Consider the following 26,688-nt stretch of genomic DNA (forward strand, 5'->3'; position numbering starts at 1 on the left):
AGATGTTAATGCACAAATTTTCATTATAAATCTATAGGTAGTGAGAAATTTACTTATAGATTTGTTATTTATAGAGTGAGAATGGACTAGAAGTCTTAACATTCAGAGCCAGAAACTCCTGTGTTCAAAGCCCTGCTCTGAAAATAAATTCTTCTAAGGCAAGTTTCTGCGCAGTAAAGCAGCTTTCTGTGGTGTAACTCCCAAGGTGTACACACGGCCAAGCCATTTAATGCGCAGAAACTCCTCAGTTGCAGTGTTGCAAAAAACCCACCTCCTAAGTTTTACAGTGCAGAGGGTCCAGAGCTGTATTGACAGTGTAAACACATTACAGCACAGAAAGCAATCAATTGGCCTCCGGAAGTGTCCCATAATCCCTTAAGTGGCCGCCCTCCTCATTGTTTTGAACTCAACTGCCCTGGAGACACGCACCCCTCCCCTTTCAAAGCTCTGCTTCTGACAGCTGTTGTGTGCTGTGCTGATCTGCTCCCGGGGTGGGGGGGGGAAAGCAAACCATTACTGTGAATGCTTGTGCTGCTGAACAGAGAGGCAGGGCTGGGCGGGTAGGTGTGTGAGAGAGAGAGATTGCTGTGCAGAGAGCTGGGGAGGGAGACGGGGGCTGATGTCGGGGTTTCCCCCTGCCTCAGGACTGGTTGCTTTCTGCTGCTGTCTGAATTTACAAGACAGCATGCTGACACACTCTTTGTGCCCCAATACACACTGTTTCTCCCCCGCCCCCATACACACACACACACACACACACACCCTGTCACGCACTCTGCACACACCCCCACTTCAGTTGAAAAGCAGCTGGCAATGTAGTAGGATGCCCATGGAACAATGGGATTAGGAAACCTGCATCATGTGACGCTGTGCCTGCCCCATGAGGCATTGCAAACTCTTCCCAAAGCACCCTGTGGCCAGTTGCACAGTGGGATAGTTACCACAATGCATTTCTCTCATTGCGGTTGCAAGAGCTGCTAATGTGGATGCACTCCACTGTCACAAGGAACACAGTGTGGACACGCAACAGGGGCTTAATTCCAGCACTCTAATAGAAGTGGTATAACTTGTTGCGCAGAAACTTGCCAGTGTAGCCATACCCTTAGTTCCTGGACAAGTCACGTATCCGATCTACCTTATTTTCCCATGCAGAAAAAAGGATGAGAACTACTTACCTCACAGGAGTGTCAAAAGGATTAATTAATGTTCACAACATGCTGTGAAGTTGTGATGTGTAATATAAATGCTAAGTAGTAGTACTTACAAAAAGAACTTTTCCCTCTAATCTGTCCGGTGGGACCTCTACTGTATAGTCTACCCCCATTTGATGCACTGATTTCACACTGATATTGCTAGTAGATCTATATGTGAATAACCCACTGAAGAACTGCCACAGTGATTATCAGAGAGAAGAATTTCATCCTAAGTATATTACAGGTGGCAACAGTTATTAAAAAGTAGTGTACATACTCAGTCACTACAAGTCAAACAAATATTTTACCCATTGCAAAATTTTGGTTTTATCCACTTTGACGACTGAGTGTGTGCAAACTTCTTTTCACTTACGTTGTTTTAGCAGTAGCACAACTAAAATATCATGGCAAAACTGAGGGCTTTGACTGAATGATTTCTAAATCAAAAGTAATCTAACCACCTGAAACACTTGCTTTGTAAAAATAAACTGCCTACACCTGATAATATCAGTGACAAAAGTAGGACTTTTCTGTAATATTTTTAGGAATGGTATAAATGGCAGTAACTTACTATGGACTGCTACCCAGTAGGTGCAGACGGGTTAAAATGCTCCTTGGGCACAGCAGGAGACCTGAGCTGTGTGTGTCATATAACTGTCCGGGTGGTATGAATGGGCTGTTACTGGCTGAAACCAACCAATACCAATGGAGGATCCCGAAATATAATGGCAACCCCAACAGCCAGGACATTCACAACTAGCAACCAACAGCTAAGACAAAGGAGATTTCCCCCACTTCTTTGCAAGAAGGCCCTGAGCTGGAGAACAATGGGGTAAGGTGCCAAATAGCTGTGTCTGGGACTGACAGATAAAAGGACAGAGAGCCAAGATGGATTTCCACAGCAGCTTGGCTGGGTGGAGCCCTGGAGTTGGCCAGTACAGACTATGGGCAAGTCTACACTTCAAAATTAAGTTGACCTAAGTTACATCGACGTACAGCCATTGCAGTAATTAAATCGCTTTTGCATGTCCACAGTATGCTCTTTGTGTCAGTGGTGCACATCCTCACCAGGAGTGCTTCACCAATCTAAATGCCAGTGTGGGGCTTTGTGGGACGGCTTCTGAAAGGCAGCAAGTCAGTGTAAGCAATGCAGTGTCTACACTGACACTGTACCACCCTAACTACATCGACCTAAGCACTACGCCTCTCGCAGAGGTGGAGTTATTGAGTCGGTGTGGTGAGCAAGGTATATTGGTGGGAACGACATTTTAGTGTAGATGCTTACCAAGTCAGATCGACGTAAGCTGCTTTCCGTCGACCTAACTCTGTAGTGTAAACCAGGCCTATGTCTTAACCTTTGATTCTCTATGCCAACTTAAGGACTTTGCACTGCTGTGTTCCAGTTGAATAATGAACCCTACTCTGTTTGACAAAAGCTGCCTGGTGACACTGCAAATACTTGCTGAAGGGCACTGACCTACATTACAGAATTAGGTCGACACCATGCAGCTTATGCTGACCTAACTCTGTAAGTGTCTACACTAAAATGTACACTAAAATAGGTGCAAGCGCTCCTGGTGAGACTATGCACCGCTGACACAAGGAGCGTAGTATGGACATGCAAAAGCAATTTTATTACTGCAGTGGCTGTACGGCAATGTAACTTAGGTTGACTTAATTTTGACCTGTAGACTTGGCGTCAGTTGGATTTGCTGGGCAGAGCTCACGGAATGAAACAGGCTCAAAGGTATTGAAGCAAATGGCCTATCCTTAAGGAAGAGTGGGACCCCCTTGGGGTCTGGCCTGCTAAGGGGTACCTCCAAGGAGCTGTTTAAAGCCTAGATCCTGTGACTCTGTGACAGTATGTATGCCAAATTTCAGTCAAACTATAATTTTAAACACACACAAGATATAAACACTTGACAAAAACATCATTCACTATACCTTGTTCTACTTGTTATGATCCCAAACCTGCAAACACCTCCACACATGCATAAATTTAAGCAGTAAATAATCCATCTGAAGTAAATGACACTATCTGCACACTTAAAGTTAAGCATGCACATAACTGGGACCTGTAACAGCAGCCTGAAAGCATCATTCATAATCTTTCATCTAAAAGTGTAAAGGAAACAACAGCTGAAGGAAAAATATTGCACATGTACCTTAATGCCTTTAGTGTCCTCTTCATCAAAGGAGCCAATATCAAAAGCATCTGCTGCATTTACTTCTCCCCGGGGAGGAATCAGTGGAGGAGGATACTGGAAATCAAAGGCAGGGCAGTCTAGTTACATAGCCAGACAATTACCGTAATTATTTCAATCCATTCTGCATTTATACATGCCAAACAAAATGCAAGGTATTCCTACAGAGTAAACAATGTATTGCAATGAAACCAGGCTTAAGTATGCCTTCCTTTACTGAAAGGTCTTCCTAGGGCTCTTGAAAGAACTTTATTTTTGTTATTTATATACAGTCACACAGAAGAACCATATAAAAGAGAGAAGGCCTAGAGTCTCCCGTCTGGCACGTTGTGCAATCATTCGAACCTACACGTCTGTACAATGCTACAGATGAGAATTCTTCACTCACTCACATTGGTGCTAGCATTTTACATCTACTTTGTGCTTACTATGTGCATATATACTTGGCAAGGAAGGGAGAATAAGGACCTAAATTTGCTGTTACCCACCCGGCTTAAGTTTTACTGCTTTGTAGCAAGAGGTAAGGTTACATTTTGATGTATACCTTTTGTAAGTAGACTTGCTGCCAGTCAATCCCTTGGAAAAAATGATGCTCTTTTATTTCTTGCGCGCTGCAAAAAAAAAATTTAACATAACAAAATGTAGAGGCTTTTCAAGTTATGTTTAAGAACCCCACTGTGGAAAAATTCTTCTACCTAAACCAATACTTTCAGACAAGCACCCACACTCACTTTCTACTCCATATTACTATCTTAAATAGCACACAATACCATTCTGTTAACAATACCTGTAAAATGATCCCCAAATACTATATCCTACACTACTCAATGTACGTTGTTTCTACTTTAAGACAACAATTACCAACATATTGGGAGCATGAAACTCTAATTTTGTGACTGCTGTTCAGAGCCCTTTGATGTCAACTTTCATGGTACAGTAGAACCTCAGAGCTACAAACACCAGAGTTATGAATTGACCAGTCAACCACACACCTCGCTTGGAACCAGAAGTACGCAATCAGGCAGCAGCAGAGACAAAAGAAGTAAATACAGTACAGTACTGTGTTAAGCGTAAAATACTAAAAAATAAAGGGAAAGTTTAAAAAAAGATTTAACAAAGTAAGGAAACTGTTTCTGTGCTTGTTAAAAAGCAACATTTTTCTTCTGCATAGTAAAGTTTCAAAGCTGTATTCAGTCAATGTTCAGTTGTAAACTTTTGAAAGAACCACCATAATGTTTTGTTCAGAGTAATAAACATTCCATAGTTACAAACAGCCTCCATTCCTGAGGTGTTTGTAACTCTGAGGTTCTACTGTAATACCTGCAAATCAGGCAGCTGGACATCTAAGTGATATGACTGTACCCACAATTAACTCATTTAAAATCAGAGGCTACAGGACTGCTTGGAATAAGGTAAAAGTAATTTAAAATAAATCAGTATTTGTCAACAGTTACCAAATGTCCTATTTTCAGAAGACTGGAAAGCTATGAAAATCTCAAATGCCACCATATGGGAACAGTCGCAAATGCTGACTTTTTAATAACAACACCACACAATTTAAAATATGCACTATAATCATGGTCATCAAAATGTCTGTATCAAAAAGCACAGAGCAGGAAAACTACAGAGCAACAAAAAATACGTAATATAGATAATAAAATAAAATAGTTAAAATGCCAACAAAACCTAAAAATGCTTAAAACAAACTTAGAAATAATTGCTGGCTAAGTGTCCCTTATAAAAGAGAGATTTCTCAATCTACCAATAATCAAAAGGAAGTTGAACAGACACTGCATTGAACTTTAATGCTTTCTTTCTAACATTAACATGTTACAGCGATAGGAAGCAGATTCTGACCTAAAATAAAATAGATCCCTTATTTAAAGGAAAGAAGAGATATACGCAGGGTTTGGTTAATGGAGAAGCTAAATCCTACCTGCTACCCTGACAGCCAAGCCTCCTGCTAACATCACGTTGCAGAAGCCCTTCCAAAAGAGACTTTAGTTCAGGGGAAAATGAATCTGGTAACTCCACATTCTGAGGGATAAAAAATGAATTATGACATGAATTCTGCACGGACATATTCAGAATAAAGTTGTTTCTCAAAAAGAAGTGATGTACAGAACTTCTTAAAGGACATGTAATTAGCTAAGCATGAAAAGCTTAAATCAAAAGATCATTAGAATCCTTACCACGGTGAGCGTCATCCGGTCGATCTCATGCTTATCTTTGGTTTTGTGCTGTCTGAAAGGACTGTGACTGTAGAAATAAGAAAATACACTAATAAATGTAAAGCCATAACATATCTGCTTATTTCAGCTGTGGCAACCCCAGAAAAGAGTGTAGCGTCCTGTTAGTCACATTCTTCAAACTCAGCAATCCTATCCTGCAGAACAATAAAACAAGCAGTGAAACTTTTAGCATTTCCAGTGAAAACTAGACTAGCCAAATACTGACACAGAATTCAATAGCACAGGTGGGAATCCCCTGGGAATATAGGAGTTTGTTTTTATGACATTACGTTTTCTGTAAAAACCTGCAATACTTTGCAAAAATAAATACTTCCTGTTTAAAAGGGGACTGGATAAATTCATGGAGGCTAAGTCCATAAATGGCTATTAGCCAGGATGGGTAAGAATGGTGTCCCTAGCCTCTGTTCGTCAGAGGATGGAGATGGATGGCAGGAGAGAGATCACTTGATCATTGCCTGTTAGGGTCACTCCCTCTGGGGCACCTGGCATTGGCCACTGTCGGTAGACAGATACTGGGCTAGATGGACCTTTGGTCTGACCCGGTACGGCCCTTCTTATGTTCTTATGTTCTGTCACTTTGGTATTACTTGAACTTCTATAATAGTCTTTACAATCAACTTTAGAGAAAACAGGTCTTTTAACTCTTTCACTGACTCCACACAAATATCACCAGGGTCACTACATTTAGGAAAGCCTAATGCTGTTATTTCGTAAGTATATATGCAGTGGGCTAGTTTATAAATGAATGTAGTTTGAGTAATCAATCATTCCAGTACTTATGGATCAAGTACTGAAGTCCTCACTAAGTAAATCTCCAATAAAATAAATGACCTCATCTAACAGGGAAATTCTCAGAAGCTACCAAAACTTTGACATTTGTAAAATAACCATCTACAAATGGAAACCTAACATGTTCTACAGAGCTGCTGACTCCATTATATATGGAAAGTATGTAGCAAGAGGTTAAAATCTATGGTTGAAATTAAGGATAGTCTGTGGACAGTCTACAGTGGATGACTGGCAGTTTGAGAGTGTGTGGAACCCCTACCTGAAATGCATGATCTGGGGTTGGTATCAGAATATTTCTAGTAAATGAGGCTGTTTGGGAACAAAGCTGGTTTGTCTGAATATCCAGTGCACTGTTTTATACTGATATATTTTAGATGTTGTATGAACTTTGAAAGTATTTGATATTCTGTAGCGGTCCTTGGTTATTACACATTTTCAGTGTAATGTTAAGTAGCAACTTGAAGGGGTGTTGAATCAAGGGGAGCGGGGCAGGTTGGTTACTATGGCTGACATTTATTCACTGTTTCCTGTCTCCAAATCCAGGCAGAAAGTTATTTTTCAAAAACAAAATCCCTGTTTTCCTATTAACCTATTCATTAACAGTTTTCAAGTTCATAAAAGGCTGTTAACAAGGAAGAGGGAGAAAAACTGCAGCAAGAGCAGTTTAGGTTGGACATTAGGAAAAGCTTCCCAACTGTCAGGGTGGTTAAGCACTAGAATAAATTGCCCAGGGAGGTTGTGGAATCTCCATCATTGGGGATTTTTAAGAGCAGGTTGGACAAACACCTGTCAGGGATGGTGTAGATAATTAATCCTGGCATGAGTGCAGAGGACTGAACTAGATGACCTCTCGAGGTCCCTTCCAGTCCTATGGTTCTATGATTAAAAATGGTAATGTCCTTTGTGTTTAGTGCTACCCCTAGGAGTCCATCACACTGTTCCACAGCCCTATTGGCTTGTTTAGGTGTTTGTTTCTCCCGTTAACCTGAAGAGATTTCTGCAGCATGGATTTGACGGAGGGAAGACGATGTTATGCTCCCATGATGCCCTGATGTGTCAGGGATGATGACTGGAGTTTGAAGGATTACATGTGGCCTTAGATGAAGCAACAAGAAGGCTTTGCCAATAAATAAATGTGGTTGGCTATAGAAGGTCTCCTATATGGTTATATCTATACAACTTTTTAATTCTATTTACCTACATAAATTGGGTCAGCAATGAACTACTAATGTGGGCCTTATGTCTGATATTCAGAGCTATGCACTTACCTTGCTTTGTAAAGTGCTCTGAGCAACATGGACAAAAGTGCTATGTAAGAGCTCATTATTAATTATTACTGCTAGCACATCCACACAATTTGACAACGCCAATTGAAAATCTAACATATGATCAATATTCTTGAACAAATACCAGTGGACCCTGACAGCCTCAAAAATGGATTATTTCATCTAATTACAATTTATTAACATCTGAGATAAACACATCAGTGTTCATAAAACCTAAGTAGACACAGATGTTTATTGATAAAAGGAACATTTCACAAAGGAGAGAGTAAGATGTTTTTGCACTCATATGATTCAAGGACAAATTTTGTCTTCAAATGCACCCAACCAAAGGATACATTATAGCTTATCTAAAATTTATAGATGTGAAAAGTTAATGTGATGCTACCGAAAAAAACACGGCGAGGTACTCTCACCCACAAGTAGAAGTCTAAAGCATTACCTGAAGTCCACTAATGCCTTAGTAGTCTTTCTAAAGTACAGCAACCTTATGTCATTTAAAATTCTCAACAATTGTCAGCAAAGTGGTGCACAAGTAGTAAAATAGCCATTTCTAGCCAGAACTGTTCAGAAACAGCCAAGCTTTCCTAAACATTTTGACCCTTCGCTACTGACCAAATAATCAGCCCAGCATTACTAAAAATCTGTAACTACTTACAAGGGAGAGCACACAATCAGCTCTCAATAGCGAACAACACGTATTACTTGTGCTACTGTAAAGTTAAGTACTGACCTATAATTTGTTCTACAACAACCCCGTTCTTTTTCTTTCTCTATTTTTGATGTGCTGACGGACCCATGCTTTTCCAAGGCTGTACCAAATCAATTTACTTCTTTTCCTAATAAACTTACTTTTATATTATAACCCTTTTGTTTATTAGATCATTTCCATCTGGCATTTAAGACTAATATAAAAACATGGTATAATTTCACTTATACAAATTATTACATTAAATCTCAAATAACTAATAAGAGTTGTAGAGATGCTAGTGAAAATATAATCTATAAAAGAACAGCAGAAATTACTCTGATAAAAACATTTTAGAAAACAAACCAACAGTTATCAAGATGCGCTACCTGTAAAAAATGTATCACTTGTTTAAAAGAATAGACATAATTTCACATCATAAATTTAGATTGTTTTTCATCCAGTGAAACAGCACTAAAGAGCACCAATATAACATAATATGTGCAAATAATATTTTTGAAATTGTTTATATTTATACCCAGGCACAAATGTGCTCATGCTATGTGGAAGATTGTATTTTATTATTATAATTTTAGGCCTACCACGACGTATGATTCTAGCATTTGTCTCTCTACCTTTTTTTTGTTTGGTTTACTGTAGCTTTCAGCTTTTCAGCATCACACATTTTTGTTGTTGTTGTTGTTAATCTGCAATTTTAGACCCAGCTAAGACTAGGTATTTTCAAGCAAATGCATAAGCTTCAAATGGCTTCAAGAGCCATGAGTAGCAAGAGCTCAGGTAGACAACTCTAGCTTTGTTCCACATGTCGAAGTCTCACTGATGTCAATGAGAGTTTCACACATAGACCAAGCACTGAATATGGCTCCTAGATACCTATTCTCTTCCACTGTGTGGGGCTTTTGTGCCAGTCAGACCCTTTAGTGCAGTGGGGGGAAAATTGCACTACAATCCCTCCTGAAGTCCCACTTCTTCACCAAACAAGTAGACACACATCAGACAAGATGCTCCAGAAACCCAAACAGAGGAGTTAAAACATTCTAAATTGTAAAGCTTATTATATTTTTTAATTTCAGTCTCCCCCTTAAAAAATGATGGAGATGATATTTTACTGAGGGAAGCTAGTGCCTGTAGGTCTAGCGGTAAAAGTCAGTCTTTTGAAGTGATATGTCTGAAGAGCAAATAAGAACCTGACCTGTTCTCCCACAGGGCAATATCTGTAGCCACTATGAAAAGCAGAAATACTGTGAGCAGAAGGAACCTGGAAATGCCAGAAGCCTAATGTTATTTCTTTGTGCAGCGCTGGGGTGAGTAGGAGGGACTGCAGGATACACAGTATGAAATAACTAACAGAATGCATATTACTAGTTTTATAGACAGAACATAAGGCGCCCATATTAAAAAGGCAAGAGATTTCACTCACCCTCTCAGAAGTTTGAAAAGCATACAGCCTAAAGAGAACCAGTCTGCGCTGCTATCGTATGCTGTTCCTTTCTGGAGCACCTCAGGAGCCATGTATCCGTGGGTACCACTAGTGGAAACGGGGGAGGAAGGAGAGATAGGGGAGGGAGGTCAACAGAATCTTGATTACAAAACAAAATTAACTTCTTATGAAATCCTGCACTAGCCCAACAAGAAAGTCTACCTAGAACAGGGTGACATCTCACGGTCATTTGAAATTGAAGTTGCTGCGGCCACACTTACACCCTTTTCGATTTCCATTTTCTGTTAAGCCATGGAGGCACGAGCTCTGGCCCTGATGAGAGTTAGGACAGGTGGAGGCTGCTGTAACTCATGCTGCAGGTCTAGGATTGGTGAAACTGAGCTCTACTCCACCAAGCCCCCTCCACACTCCAGTTCTCTCTCATACCTCCCCTCTACCAGGATAATGGATGGGGGCAGCTGGCACGGAAGCTCTACCCATCAGCTTTAGAGCAGCAGAAAATTCACCTACTTCAGGGGAATTCCCTCCTTGTCACTCACAGGCAGAGCTTGGCCCCAGTGTGCTGCCTATGTCCCATACAAATTCCAATCTGTAACTTTTTCCTGGACTTCAGTGAATGGCCAATCATTTTAAACACGAGGGACCAAATTCATCCTTTGTGCAAATCCACTGTAGTCATACCAGGGATGAATCTGGCCCTAGAGTACAGAGTGCCACAAAAAAATATGATAACTGCCCACACACACAAAAAAATCAGAGTTCAGTTACACCTCTGTAATTCCACTGAAGCCAGTGGGTGCAAATGGGATCACAATTTGGCCCAAACAACACTAGCAAAAATATGGACACACATACATAAGAGCACAAAAAACCCTGAATTTTAGTTCATTTCCGAACTTTGGATAATTAAAACAATCTGGTGCTTCAAATCAAGCAGAGTTCTTATTTACTCTGAACACTGAATCATCCTGAAATCATGGGTCATCTTCCAGCCTATGCCTACACATCAGCTGTTACAACTGCACAGGACGTTAGAAATTAGAGATGGAAGAGAATGAATAGGTCATCTAGTCTCTCTCCCAGCCAAAGCCGGATTGCTCCCTACAGAACATCTACAGTTTTCAGTGTCCAGAGCAACAGGGCTTCCACCCCTTCCCCGGGAAGACCACTGCTCAGCCTAATAGAGCTTATTATGAGAAAGCTGATCTCTATATTCAGCCATATTTTTCCTCGTTTTAACCCATTACGCCTAGTTTGTACCCCCCAAACAATTCTTTTCCAGCCTTCTTTCTTAAGCCTTTCAAAATATGTGTAGGCTATGAAACCCTCATGTATTGTGTTATTTGTAAAACTATGATGTTCCTCTTTTCTACCACTTTGCCAAGCTGTACAAATTTAGCTCTTTTAATCTTTCTACCTAAATCAGTCTCTCCTGCCTCAGATCAAGTTTGTTGCTTGTCTCTGAATTCCACCCATTTTGTCAATATTTCTCTAGCATGCTATACGAACCTTCTCTTGCAATACCTTCAAAGAACACAAATGCAATTTTTGGCTTCATACACAGATACATCAAGTAACAGAGCAGAAAAACAACTGTCTTCTGATAGTCCAAGATAAATCAAAAATTCAAAATGTGTGTTCCACTGCTTAAACTCCTGTATACTTAATAACTGTCCCAGAGCCCAAATGTCAATACCTTAATTTTGTCACTCTCATCTGTCCAAATTCTGACCAAAGAAATACCTTTATATTATAATTACTATAACCCTCAGAGTGTTTTCTTATAGATGCATGAAGTGCCATCACACCCATGGCACTAAATACAAAATTAATATGAAAAATAAGTTTAAAAGGTTACCCACTGAAATCAATAAAGATATATGGGCATGTACATAGCTGCTTTAAAAAGGCACACTCAGGTACGTGGTCTATTTCAAGATAGTGACCTGCACGCTAGCAGAAACCAGTGTTCCTAAGCACTCTTGTGATTTCCTTTCAATAGCAAAGTTCTTTGGGAGAGAAAATGAGCAGTTTAAAAGACAAAAATATATAAGATTAAGAATAGAGGTTTAGCAACGTGAAATCAAACTAAAATCAGGGCAAAGGATTTGTAGTTCGTATAACTAAATATATCAGAGTTCATGCAATACTTACACACTAGCATGTGGTTTCTTTTTGGAAAAATCACAAGCAAGACCAAGGTCTGATATCCTTACGTGTCCGTGCTCATCCAACAGGATGTTTGCAGGCTAGAAGCACAGAAAGAGAGAAGTGTTACTGGAAACGGAAAAATACAAGTCTTTGATCACTAGGACAATTTAACAAAGCAACAAACCTGACTTCTATGCACCTCTAGTCTATGACAATTTCTGTTGTTACTAACTCTATACACAATAAGTACCAAGCAGTTTTGTACAATCAAAGCATGATTATACATGAGTTTGGATTGGCCTTTATACTGTACCAACATTCTGTGAATAAGGAAAACCTCAAAGGTTACACAAGGCAAGAAAACAAACCAGGTTTGAAACATGACGCTGTTATGGGGTGTCTACTCCTCCTCCCCATAGCCTGATGAGGTAAAATAGGCCAATTAACCTTACAGGCTGAATCTGAGGGAGAGCCAGGGACTGATACGGCCTAATGGCTAATGAAGCCCAGCCAGGGGAGGATCTGGGATTATAGAGAGGTAGTTGGTGGTGAAGTTCCCACCTACAGTGGAGGTGATTTGACTAGGTACAAGGAGGCATTATAGGGGGAAAGTAAGCCCTGGGATCCTAAGTTGGACGACAGACTGTGGCAAGAAGCCGAGAGGGGTGAAAGCCATGGGGAGCGGAGGAAGCTCCAGTGGAAACCAAGAGGTAAGCCGGGAGACAGAGAAGAGAGACAGGAAAGAGCACATGGAAACAGCAATAAGGTCAGAACTTGAACAGACTGAGCACAGAGTCCCTAGGCTGGAACCTGGAGTAGTAGGCGGGCCCAGGTTCCCCTATCGGCCAGAGGGAAAGCGGCACAGACTTGGGAGACTGTCTGAGACCGCAGGTAGACAGTATGTTCAATCGGACTTTGATTCCCTGGAAAGGGTGTACTATAGTGACCTGGCCATAGGGCTGAGTCACAAAAAGGAAGCATCCTAAATCCAGAGAGAGAGATACCATGGGGCAAGCAATTGAAGGAGGGGGCATCAGACCAGGTGAGAGCTGATCCCCAATCTCAGCCACGAGGCGACCTCCCAGTGGTGAGTGAGACCCATTAGAGAGGTATATGACAGAATTAAAACCAACTTGACTTGAAGATGTGGATTTCGCATTCCATTTGGGCCCTGCACAGACGTGCCCATGCCTACATCTTCTCTCCCCCTACTTCCATACCTGCACTCTACATTTTTCAATCTCTATACAATACATCTTGTCACTCCTTTTGGTCTCTTTGTCTCACTTCCTTCAGCCTTATGGATGTTAATGAGATATCCCCTCAAGACCCACTCCTCCTCATTAGCCCTTCATCGCTTAACTCCCCGTCTCGTTGTTCCCACAAACTAATACATTCACTAAGTGAACATAATCATTAATATAGGTTGAAAGGTGAACATGATAGACAGGATTTATTACCAAGTAACCAGAGAAAGATTTTCCTGAGTTATTTAATCTGATTAATAAAATTTAAAGCCAACATTTAAACCAAACTAAATTGTACTGAGTCTTAATTCATCTATATTAACTTTCACTTTATTTGGTTAACAGTATAAATATTGGTATGAAACTACAGCATTTCCATAGCTGTTTTCTTCTGAAGCAGTAAACAGCATTTGATTAAGAAGTTGTCTGCAAAGCACTGCTAAACAGTGGGTACTGAGTCATCTACAAAGATTTTCCATCTGAAAGGATTTCTTTTATGCAGTGTTGTTGTAACTGTGCTGGTCCCAGGATATTAGAGAGATAAGGTGGGTGAGGTAATATCTTTTATTGGACCAACTTCTGTTGGTGAGCACAAAAATCTTTCGAGCTTGCACAGAGCTATACTTCAGCTCTGTGAAAGCTTGTTGCTCTCACCAACAGTTGGTCCAATAAAAAAAGATATTACCTCACCCACCTTGTCTCTCTAGGGTTTCTTTTGTCCAGGATAACACCCCAATTGACAATTTTAAATCCAGTCTTTAGAACATGTAGTACTAGCAAGTTCCAGATACAATGGTGATGGAGGCCATCAGAGTACCTAAATAGATTAGATAGAAACAAGTTAGCAGCGGGAAGTAGAAGAAATACTTTTTCAACTTGTTTTTAGGGGTGGTGAAGAAGTTTTAGAAAAGTCTTAGTACAGGGTCTCCAAAAACTGCTAGGGTTTTATAAGTGAAGACCTCACAGACCAGAACTGGCTGAATTCAAGGGGAGCCATCTACTATTCCAATTTGATAATAAGTATTACCTATCTTGCTACCTAGAGTTTGCCAACACTGGTAACATTCTGTTTGGCAAGAACCAAGATGGAAACTTGGTAATTTTGTTTCCTTTTTATGAGAATACCTGTGGGCCTCAGAACCTTCTGGAATCTGGGATCTCTATGGTCCAAAAAGAATGTACGTACATGTTACAGAAAGAGTAAAATACATAACACAAGGATATTAACCTCTTTCTTTGTCTAATACTTTGAAAGACAATGATTAAGTTATGCCTGTCAGAAGAGTTTAACCTAAAAGGCTATTTCTCATCTATGTAGCCAGCTAGTAATTTTCCTGCAAAATATTTTGAAAACAGTAAGATTCAGAATTAGAATTAAAATATACAAGTCTTCAAATGGGAAGGACAATAGGTCACCTGATCCACGAAATGCTAATGCAATGGGAACCTCTTCTTTTCTGCAGCTATTCTCTCGTGAAATTATTCCTTAAATACACAACATATTGAGCTTTAACTCCCTTACATTATCAGCTCCCACAATATCACCGGATACCCTATACTATATAGGAATAAATCTCTGAGTGAAAAAGTTCTTTCTGGTGTCTAACCTATTACTCTCTTTTCTTAGTATCAGAGGGGTAGCCGTGTTAGTATGGATCTGTAAAAAGCAACAAAGAGTCCTATGGCACCTTACAGACTAACAGATGTATTGTAGCATGAGCTTTCGTGGGTGAATACCCACTTCGTTAGACGCATGCATCTGAGGAAGTAGGTATTCACCCACGAAAGCTCATGCTTCAATACATCTGTTAGTCTATAAGGTGCCACAGGACTCTTTGTTTCTCTTTTCTTAATTACTAATTAAATCCCAGGTTATAACTTTAAGGTGAAATTCACTCCAGAGTACAAAGACAAGGGCCTAAAGTCTTTAGTAATGCATAGGGCCTTTTGTTCATCCTCTGCCTTCTCAAACTATAAATAAGCTATTTTTGATCCCATTCTATCCCCTTAAGACATGTTTGTACTATAAGCTGGTATTCAGGCAATCCCCCACCTCCCCTCCCGAAACAAACAAAACAAACAAACATATTCCCTCAAGGCTGACCATTAGAGCCCTGCAAATCTGTGGTTATCCGCCTTATCCCATGTTAGCAGATCGCGGCTTGGATGCAGATACACATTTTGTATCTGTGCAGGGCTCTACTGACCATGTGCCTTTCTTCTTGCGATTTCCCTTCTTTTCCTTCTTATACGGTTGATACCTAACCGAAACTTACTCTTTATTGTAATGCATTACAATCATTTATGTGAAACAGTTATTAGAAAATTCAAAACAAACTCTGAAAGAAGTCATCAGCATTCTCCCAACATTTGGTGACAGAAATGATTCTGGATACAAAAAGGGTTTTCATTAAGTTTTTTATATTCCCTAGGTTTAGGGTTACCATATTTGAACACTGAAAAAAGAGGACACTCCACAAGCCCCCCTGCCCCACCCCAACTCCACCCCTTCCCCGCCCCCATTCCAACCCCTTCCCCGAATACCCGCCCCGGCCCCGCCTCCTTCCCTGAGTGCGCCACATTCCCCCTCCTCTCCGTTCCTCCCAGCCACCTCCTCCCTGGGCTCCAACTTTCCCGGCTCCTGCCGCTCTCCAGCCCATACGCCCCCAGCCGGGCGCTTCCCCCGCGCAGCAGCAGCCAGAGCCGAGGGGACGGGAAGTTGCTTCGGGCCCTGGGCCTGCCCCCGAGCTGGGCATCCCAGCCCCAACATGCTCCCATCTGCGAGCTCCCTCTCTGGCCGGGCTGGAGCAGAGAAGTGCTGCGTGCATGGCCCAGGCCTTGCCCCCGGGCTCGGGGGCCTCCACCCCGCTCCCAGCCGGACCCAGCAAGGCTGTGGCAGCTCAGGCTGGGCGGCTGCAGGAGACGCTACAGCGTGGGCCCTTCCCAAGGGAGGGGGAAGAAGCTCAGGCTCCTGGGAGCCACCGCCATGTGCCGGAACCTTCCCCCCAGGCAGCGGCTCCTTGGGGGGGGGGCCAGGAGGAGGCAGCCCCGGCTGCACGGACCACTGGCGGGGGGGCTCCTTGCACGGCCAGGGCGGAGGGGGAAGACTGAGGCTCTGCCAGAGCTGCGGGGGATGCTTGGAGGAGGGAGAAGCAGCTGTGGGTCCCCCGCACCCGCAGCTGGCTGCAGAGATGTCACCACTCCTAGCCTTGGGGCTGCAGCAGCACTCGGGGGGAGGGGAGGTTGCAATCTGCAGGCTGCAGCAAGCTACCCCCCAAGAAGAGAGAGGGGCAGTGGGTAGAGTTATCATATGTCCGTATTTTCCGGATGTTTTTATATATTTAAAAAATCCTCCTGGACGGCGATTAACAACTAAAAACCCAGACATGTCCAGGAAAATACAGACATATGGTAACCCTACCTAGGTTGTTCATCACTACCCTTTAACTGGCTGCATAAATAAAATGGTTACCTTCAAGTCTCTGTATACAACAAATCGATTGTGCATGTGTTCTAAGCCTAGGATGATTTCAGTAGCATAAAACCTCATCTCCTTCTCAGAAAAAACCCCGTGCTGTGAGAGGTGGTAGTGCAAATCTCCTCCTAGAATTAGAAAAATTGGGATGTAATTCATAAAAAAGGGAATAGTAAAGTCCTGTTACATTGGCAGGTGGAAAGCTGTATTATACAGAGCTATGGAAGGAGGAAGATAAAAGTTTACTAATTTGTAGGTTCCGTCGACTTGTGTGACAGGAAGGAGCTTGGATTCACATACTTAGGCACTTGCAGGGGATGCTTTCATGCATTTGAGCGTACATGTTGGCAACAATCCAAGAAATTAATAAATCCGAGTAGATACTCTACAAATAAAGAGCAAATATCACTTCATTTTAAACATGAATTCATATCACCCATGTTTGCTCCTCTTTAGTGACTGCTTTCAGTGAACACTCCAGAAATTAAGTGTCACTTGCAGTGAATTTCCAAGTCACATATGTGGGTTTGCAAAGAAATTAAATTCTCTATTTGCACATGGAAATATTCATGCTGGAAGAGCTTGCAGATTCATCCAGTCAGACACAACACAAGGTGACTTACAAGATGATGAATAATTATATAGAACTGTTCATGACCAAACTACAGATTTAAAATAATGAGCCATAACTACTTTCACAGAATCACAGATTGCAAGGCCAGAAGGGCCAACTGTGATCATCTAGTCTGACCTTCTGTGTAACATAGGCCAGAGAACTGTCCCAAAATAATTTTTAGGGCAATCTGAATAATCAACTACCATTTTGACTTCAATGAGATTACTCATATGCATACAGTTACAGACATTCTTAATTGTTTACATGATCTGATCCTTAAATTACAGAGCAATGCACCACCATGCACCCTAGCAACTGAAGGCATCTCACTGCAGGATCAGGGTAAAAAAGCAGTCCCCCCAACTGCTAAGGAACGTCAGGTACCACTAACTTGCAAGATCTTCTGCCGTGGATACTGTGGATCACTTTCTTTGTGTCTCAACTTCACTTTTATTCTAAGGCTTCCATGACTCTGCTTTCCTCATTCTCCTGCTTTGCTGACGGTTCCTTCATTATTTTCTTGAGTGCCTCCCCATGTTCTCTGTTGTCATCCTTGAGTTCTACATCCAATCTTTGTGAATGCTATCTCAAGGAGACCTTATCAACTGCCACCTTTATTTCCAGAATTTCCCAACCTACCTCCCCCTTTTCTCTCCTCTTGTATCTATGGCTGCCTCTCAGATCTCTCTCCTGAACATCCGAAAGTTATCAAAATTAGACATTTTCAAAATCTTTCTAAAACTTTTCCATTTCTTCCCTCCCATTTCTCACAGGCTCACAATCTCAGGTTTTTCTCTGGCTCTTCACATTCCTTCCTCCCCTCTTCTACCAAGCTCCCCATGAGCCCTGTCGTATCCTTCACCGTTACCAGAACGGTTCCTTTCATTAACTTTGCTTACCATTCATCAGGTCCAGGATGAAGCAGAGTTTGTCAGGGGTGTGGAAGGCATAGGTCATACACACTATAAAAGGGCAGTCCTGTAAAGGAAATCAATGAAGAGTTTACCTCACATGATATGCAGAGCCCTTGTTACATTAAGATATCTTCTAAAATGATTTCTGTTTTCTATCTATACACTTTGATGTACTCCATATGCAGTTTGGCAAATGCTAATATTTTCTTGTTTTCAAAACAAATATACAAAATGAATATAGGAAATCAAACACTGCCACTACTGACACAATTCTCTTCTGAAGATTTGCAACCCCAAGAAGCACTCTCACAGATCATGTTCCAACATTTCTACAGAAGGAGGAAGTGTGACCTATGTTCCCACTAACTTTATAATTACAAAAAATATGTTAAAGCTCGCAGACTATGCAAGAGCCTAGGAAGTAACCAGTAGGGTCCCTTTGGGAATGGAAAAGAAGGATGGGAGACTGAGATTACAGGAATACTGTTTAGCCAGTTGAAACAGAGGAGAGACTAAATCATTTGAATGAATTCGTATGGGAAATTCTGATAATTAGAACAGGTAATTTTATCCTTACATGCAAATTAAGTTTCTATACATTGATGAAATTCAATCCAGTCAACTGGGCTGCTCTGACAGTCATAAAGAGCAGGCAATTTAGAATTTTGGTGCCCTCTGGTGGTCATGTAAAACTTCCCTCAGCTCCCCAGTTGCCTTACAACAACTAGGAACTAGGTCGATTAATTTGCGATTAATCACAGTTTTAATTGCACTGTTAAACAACAGAATGCCAACTGAAATGTATTAAATATTTTGGATGTTTTTCTACATTTTCATATATATCGTATTCTGTGTTGTAATTGAAATCAAAGGGTATCTTATTTTTTATTACAAATATTTGCACTGTAAACAAAAGAAATAGTATTTTTCAATTCACCTCATACATAAGAACATAAGAACATAAGAAAGGCTGTACCGGGTCAGACCAAAGGTCCATCTAGCCCAGTATCTGTCTACCAACAGTGGCCAATGCCCGGTGCCCCAGAGGGAGTGAACCTAACAGGCAATGATCATGTGATCTCTCTCCTGCCATCCATCTCCATCCTCTGACGAACAGAGGCTAGGGACACCATTCCCTACCCATGCTGGCTAATAGCCATTTATGGACTTAGCCACCATGAATTTATCCAGTCCCCTTTTAAACATTGTTATAGTCCTAGCCTTCACAACCTCCTCAGGCAAGGAGTTCCACAAGTTGACTGTGCGCTGCGTGAAGAAGAACTTCCTTTTATTTGTTTTAAACCTGCTGCCTATTAATTTCATTTGGTGACCCCTAGTTCTTGTATTATGGGAATAAGTAAATAACTTTTCCTTATCCACTTTCTCAACATCACTCATGATTTTATATACCTCTATCATATCCCCCCTTAGTCTCCTCTTTTCCAAGCTGAAGAGTCCTAGCCTCTTTAATCTTTCCTCATATGGGACCCTCTCCAAACCCCTAATCATTTTAGTTGCCCTTTTCTGAACCTTTTCTAGTGCTAGAATATCTTTTTTGAGGTGAGGAGACCACATCTGTACACAGTATTCGAGATGTGGGTGTACCATGGATTTATATAAGGGCAATAATATATTCTCAGTCTTATTTTCTATCCCCTTTTTAATGATTCCTAACATCCTGTTTGCTTTTTTGACCGCCTCTGCACACTGCGTGGACATCTTCAGAGAACTATCCACGATGACTCCAAGATCTTTTTCCTGACTCGTTGTAGCTAAATTAGCCCCCATCATGTTGTATGTATAGTTGGGGTTATTTTTTCCAATGTGCATTACTTTACATTTATCCACATTAAATTTCATTTGCCATTTTGTTGCCCAATCACTTAGTTTTGTGAGATCTTTTTGAAGTTCTTCACAATCTGCTTTGGTCTTAACTATCTTGAGCAGTTTAGTATCATCTGCAAACTTTGCCACCTCACTGTTTACCCCTTTCTCCACATCATTTATGAATAAATTGAATAGGATTGGTCCAAGGACTGACCCTTGGGGAACACTACTAGTTACCCCTCTCCATTCTGAGAATTTACTATTAATTCCTACCTTTTGTTCCCTGTCCTTTAACCAGTTCTCAATCCATGAAAGGACCTTTCCTTTTATCCCATGACAGCTTAATTTACATAAGAGCCTTTGGTGAGGGACCTTGTCAAAGGCTTTCTGGAAATCTAAGTACACTATGTCCACCGGATCCCCCTTGTCCACATGTTTGTTGACCCCTTCAAAGAACTCTAATAGATTAGTAAGACACGATTTCCCTTTACAGAAACCATGTTGACTATTGCTCAACAGTTTATGTTTTTCTATGTGTCTGACAATTTTATTCTTTACTGTTGTTTCAACTAATTTGCCCGGTACCGACGTTAGACTTATCGGTCTGTAATTGCCGGGATCACCCCTAGAGCCCTTTTTAAATATTGGCGTTACATTAGCTAACTTCCAGTCATTGGGTACCGAAGCCGATTTAAAGGACAGGTTACAAACCTTAGTTAATAGTTCCGCAACTTCACATTTGAGTTCTTTCAGAACTCTTGGGTGAATGCCATCTGGTCCCGGTGACTTGTTAATGTTGAGTTTATCAATTAATTCCAAAACCTCCTCTAGTGACACTTCACTCTGTGACAGTTCCTCAGATTTGTCACCTACAAAAGCCAGCTCAGGTTTGGGAATCTCCCTAACATCCTCAGCCGTGAAGACTGAAGCAAAGAATCCATTTAGTTTCTCCGCAATGACTTTATCGACTTTAAGCGCTTCTTTTGTATTTTGATCGTCAAGGGGCCCCACTGGTTGTTTAGCAGGCTTCCTGCTTCTGATGTACAGCAAGTACTGTAGGGCAATCTCTTTGTTGTGAAAGTGCAACTTACAAATGTAGAATTTTTGTTACATAACTCAAAAACAAACCAATGTAAAACTTCAGAGCCTACAAGTCCACTCAGTCTTACTTCTTGTTCAGCCAATCGCTAAGACAAACAAGTCTGTTTACATTTACACGAGATAATGATTCCCTCTTCTTATTTACAATGTAACCAGAAAGTGAGAACAGGCATTTGCATGGCACTTTTGTAGTTGACATTACAAGGTATTTATGTGCCAGAGATGCTAAACATTTGTATGCCCCTTCATGCTTTGGCCACCATCCTAGAGGACACACTTCCATGCTGATGATGCTCATTAAAAAAATAATGCATTAATTAAATTTATGACTGGGGAAGAATTGTATGTCCCCTGCTCTGTTTTACCCACATTCTGCCATATATTTCATGTTATAGCAGTCTTGGATGATGACCCAGAACACTTTCACTGCAGATTTGACAAAACACAAAGAAGGTACCAATGTGAGATTTCTAAAGATAACTACAGCACTCGACCCAAGGTTTAAGAATCTGAAGTGCCTTCCAAAATCTGATCAGGATGGGGTGTGGAGCATGCTTTCAGAAGTCTTAAAAGAGCAACACTCTGATGCGGAAACTACAGAACCTGAACCACCAAAAAAGAAAATCAATCTTCTGCTGGTGGCATCTGACTTTGATTATGAAAATGAACATGCATCCGTCCGCTCTGCTTTGGATTGTTATCGAGCAGAACCCATCATCAGCATGGATGCATGCGTCCTGGAATGGTGGTTGATGAATGAAGGGACATATGAATCTTTAGAGTATCTGGCATGTAAATATCTTGTGACGCCGGCTACAACAGTGCTGTGAGAACACCTGTACTCACTTTCAGGTGACATTCTAAACAAGAAGCAGGCAGCATTTTCTCCTGAAAATGTAAACAAACTTGTTTGTCTGAGTGATTGGCTGAACAAGAAGTAGGACTGAATGGACTTGCAGGCTCTAAAATTTCATTGTTTTATTTTTGAATGCAGATTTTTTAACATAATTCTACATTTGTAAGTTCAACTTTCATGATAAAGAGATTGCACTACATTATTTGTATTAGGTGAATTGAAAAATACTATTTCTTTTGGGTTTTTTTTACAGTGTGAATACTTATAATCAAAAATAAATATAAAGTGAGAACTGTACACTTTGTATTCTGTGTTGTAATGAAAATCAATATATTTGAAAACGTAATAAGATAAGCTACAATTGAATGTAGTTTGTTCTTATTAGAACAGGAAAGGTAAGAGAGGTAATGGTGTTTTACACAGACCTGAGGGACCACTGACCTAGTACCTATTCTGTCTGGATGACAACTTGCTATTTTTTAGTAGAAAATCTACTATTGTGAAACAAACAATTTTAACAGGTTTTTTGTACAAGCCCTTCTTCAACTCAAATACTGGGCATGGTTTTCTGACTTATAATACTTTTCGCTTTCATAGCACCTGTTAAAGATCTCAGAGCACTTTTTAAACCTTCAGATTCAGAAAACCCCTTTGAGGTACAGTATTATACCTATTTTACAGATGAGAAAAAACAAAGCATCAAGATGTATTAAGAATTGACTTCCTCAGGTCATGCAGACAGTGAGTGGCAATGCAAATAATAAAAGGAGTTAAAGTGACTGATGCACAGTCCTGTGTTTTCTCTCTCTAGACCAGGAATCCACTTAATAAAGGTTTTGGATTTACAGTTAAAGAGATTCTAAGATGAACTTCCAGCTCCACAATTTATCTGTGTACCACATATGTCCTATCCACTAGGAAAGACAAGTGCTGCTCAAGGTAATTAATGTCCCAATCACAGAGTCCTTTATGAATGACCTTATCCTACCATTTTCAAAACAAGCACAATTAATTTTGTGTGCTGAGAATGCCCTAATATCTACAAGAATTAATTTTTTCTCTCCTCTTCTGACTTTAACCTAGAAAATTATGTCAAACACTTGTTCTGTGTTGGTGGGGCAGGGAGAGAATAGCAAACCAAGGCACAATATTTTTTCCTGCATTAATCTGCTCAATTACAAGGGAAAGTGTGCAGCAAATTCACAGAACTCTTCCTAGGAACTGAAAGGAAGCTACCTTACAGAAACTGTTGCTAATCCTTAATACAAAAAGTGAACTTTCATTAGCCATTCATCTAAGGATGTACATGGACTTTTTTGTCATATCAGAGCATTAGATCCTATCATTAGCAGTTTTGTGGAAAATTTTCTTTTTGAAGACATGGCACTGAAAAAATTTAATCCACATTCAAAATCGAAGCTATAGATTCACAGATTTAAGGCCAGATAAAATCATTATGATCATCTAGTCTGATCTCTTGCATAACAGACCATAGAATTTTACCCGTGATTCCTGCATCAACCACAAAAGTTCTGGCTGAGCTAGAGCATATCCTTCAGAAAAATAACTAATTTGATTAAAAACTGCAGGTGATGGAGACTCCGCTACATCACTTGGTAAATGTTCCAAAGGATAATTATTCTCAATGATAAAACAACTGAGCATTATTTCAAGTCATAATTTTCTAGCTCTAACTTCACACCACATGTTGATTCAGTTCAGTGGTAAGGGAAAGGCATTACCTTTTACAGTCAATGACTGCCTCCCTCTCTCAAAACAGAGGCAAGAGAAGGAGTATGACTTCCTTAGATAAAATGCACTAGGGAGGTGCAAACCATTCTGCTCTGAAAGGACCCAACTTATGGAGGCAATTGGCCCCAAGAAGAAACTAAATTCCAAGATGAGCACCTTCCTGCAAAATTTCAACATTTATTTTTTTTATCTGAGATTTTACTTTGCCTGAAAATTTCTGACAGATGAGAAAAACAGTGACTTGTAAGGCAAAACAGACGGGAGAGCTGAAAAGATATCACATGATCACCAGAGGGCAATGAAATTCTGATCTGCCTCATTGTTCTGCCCACACAGCTGTTCACACTGAGATTAAACAATGTGGAAAAATGAAGTCAAAGCCATACAATTTTGTTTAAGGGCTAGTCTTCACTAGCAACGTTAAAGCACTGCCGCAGCAGCACTTTAACGTGGCTGTGTAATCGCGGCACCAGTGCTAAAAAAACCACCTCCATGCGGGGAGCGCAGCTCCCAGTGCTAGTGCACTGTCTACACTGCCACTTTACAGCGCTGAAACGTGCAGAGCTCAGGGGGGTGTTTTTTCACACCCCTGAGAGAGAAAGCTGTAGTGCTGTAAAGTGGCAGTGTAGACAAGGTCTAAGAGTGAATGACCAATATTCAGTACAATTCTTACATTTATCAAGCTTGTAAAAATGTAGATTTTAACATATTAAAACAAACCTTGCTCAAGACAAAGGACCACTGTACCATGGAATGTATTAATTGAACCAGATTAACCTTCTCCTGTGCCCCATACAAACATGGTGGCAAGGACTGTTCATAGGAATATGCGGTGCTGCACAAAACTTTGAGATAAAACTTCAAGATGTGCTCTAATTACTCTCTTGTATATTTAAGGGGTAAATGTAAAAGGCTTTAGAAAACATCTTTGGGAGACATATAAAAGACATATAAAATCCCATACTGAAAATATCTTTTAAAGCAATAAAAGGTGTCTCTGTAACAGGCTACTCTGAATGGCAACTTTTATAGCACCAGTATTTGTATTTCATTAGCATATAAGGACCCAGTCAGGGATCAGGGATCAACCATGCTAAGTACTACACAGACACATAACAAAACGATGATCCCTGCCCCAAAGAGCTCACCATTTAATAATCAGATGAGAAATAGGCGAATACATCTAGGGGGGACACAAGGTAACAGTGACACGATAAAGCAGCAGTTACAGCACATTATTTGCCCGGTCATTTTTGCTGCTTATGTGATTAAAACATACACTAAATGAAGGGTACAGAGAGGAACAGTGAAGAGTGCCAAAAATCTGTATGGAGATATTAAACATGAAATATAAAATCTTCCTAGCCAAGTGTTCTTTGCTGGCTGACACCTTGGCCTCTGCTGCAACAGCTGCATCTATTTTGGACAAGATATAGTTGGCCTTCTGGAACGTGTAAAAACATATGGCTCATCTATGCGCCTCTGATCCAATGCTGGGAGTTCCACTCTGCCCTGAGAACATCTCCTTGAGCTAGGTTCAGAGGGAGACCCAGCCCTTTAGTCCAGGCATTAGGTTTCTGACTCAAATCCTAGGAAGAAATTGTGTTTTTAGCTACTAAACCAAAATATTCAGAAAAGGACATCTCCCCCATCAACTGGGTCAGATTTTTCAAGGTCATATGGTCAGGAGCTCTTCCACTTCTACATAAGAAGAGAGCAGAGAGAAAGATGACAAGAAGCTGCTTTTGCTTTTTAACCCCGCCCCTCCCTTGAACCGTATCGATTTTCTCTTTTTTGCATTTATTCCCGAGTACCACCCTGCCTGGAAACCATGGGGCGGTTACCCTGGGCTGCTGCTTGCTGCTGCCCATGCTACTGCAGCTACACTGCTATTTTGGCACAATGAGAGCTTGTGCAAGTATGTCTGCTCACGCTGGGAATCAGACCCCCAGCCTTTAAGACATCTGGTGGAATATTCTGAGCCATGCCAGCGGAACTGTGGGTATGTCTGCATTGCAATTTAAAAGCCGTGGCTGGCCCATGCCAGCTGACTCAGGCTCACAGGGCTCAGGCTTAAGTTTTGTTTAATTGTGGTGTAGATGTTCAGGCTCGGGCTGCAGCCCAAGCTCTGGGATCCTCCCACCTCGCAAGGTCCTAGAACCCAGGCTCCAGCCCAAACGTCTACACCGCAATTACACAGCCCCCCAACCCGAGTCAGCTGGTCCAGGCCAGCCATGAGTTTTTAATTGCAATGTAGACACACCTTGTGTGGCTGAAAAGCATGTGCAGGCATTACATGGGCTGCAGAGGAAGAGGGCTTATGGAGGCTAATGCTCCTTGTGTTCCTCGGGGGGAAATCTGTCACTCTGGTGGAACAGGAAGAAGAAGTCTGCCTGGGGTAGACTGGCACTCCTATCTGTGCCTCTCAGCAGTATCTATCACTGGGTTTGCCCTGTGCTTCCAGGGCGATTTGATGGCTCTCTCTCTCTCTGAGCCAAACAACACCTCGAAATCAGGGGCCTGGCAGCAAGCTGTACTTCCGAAACCAGAGACCCATTTTGCATCTTGTAAATTTCCTTGATGTGAGCAGCCCTATTTGTGGGGACAGTTCTTTGGGTTCTCTGAAGACTCCGGGTGAGGAAGAAAAACAGGAGCAAGAATAAATATATAGGACATGTGGAACGAAAGCATGTGGAGAGAAAGGGATTGTCACTTAGAGAAATATACCTTCCACCCCACCAAATCACCACCACAGGCTGCAGAGACAAGAGAGAGAAACAATTAGAAGAGCATTCAAGCTGCTGGTGGGAGGCAGACCATGCTGATGCTCTGTTACATGAGCGGATTCCATGGTTGATAGCCCAGGTGCCACACGGTC

At 41.2% G+C, this 26,688-nt stretch overlaps 1 protein-coding gene across 2 annotated transcripts in view; it reads right to left on the reverse strand.

Annotated features, from left to right (window-relative positions):
* Positions 1-26,688, reverse strand: part of GRK3 (G protein-coupled receptor kinase 3) — a 121,700-nt gene that overhangs the window by 10,231 nt on the left and 84,781 nt on the right. For both annotated transcript variants that reach the window (XM_039505208.1, XM_039505209.1), the window contains 8 exons: positions 18,260-18,338; positions 16,742-16,872; positions 12,026-12,120; positions 9,851-9,958; positions 5,590-5,656; positions 5,334-5,434; positions 3,942-4,008; positions 3,359-3,454 (listed from right to left, as the gene is read on the reverse strand). In XM_039505208.1, the coding sequence (XP_039361142.1) occupies positions 3,359-3,454; positions 3,942-4,008; positions 5,334-5,434; positions 5,590-5,656; positions 9,851-9,958; positions 12,026-12,120; positions 16,742-16,872; positions 18,260-18,338 (744 nt within the window). The remainder of the gene's footprint in view (positions 1-3,358; positions 3,455-3,941; positions 4,009-5,333; positions 5,435-5,589; positions 5,657-9,850; positions 9,959-12,025; positions 12,121-16,741; positions 16,873-18,259; positions 18,339-26,688) is intronic.

The sequence above is a fragment of the Mauremys reevesii genome, linkage group 18 (assembly GCF_016161935.1).
Source record: "Mauremys reevesii isolate NIE-2019 linkage group 18, ASM1616193v1, whole genome shotgun sequence".
NCBI classification, from domain to species: domain Eukaryota; kingdom Metazoa; phylum Chordata; order Testudines; family Geoemydidae; genus Mauremys; species Mauremys reevesii.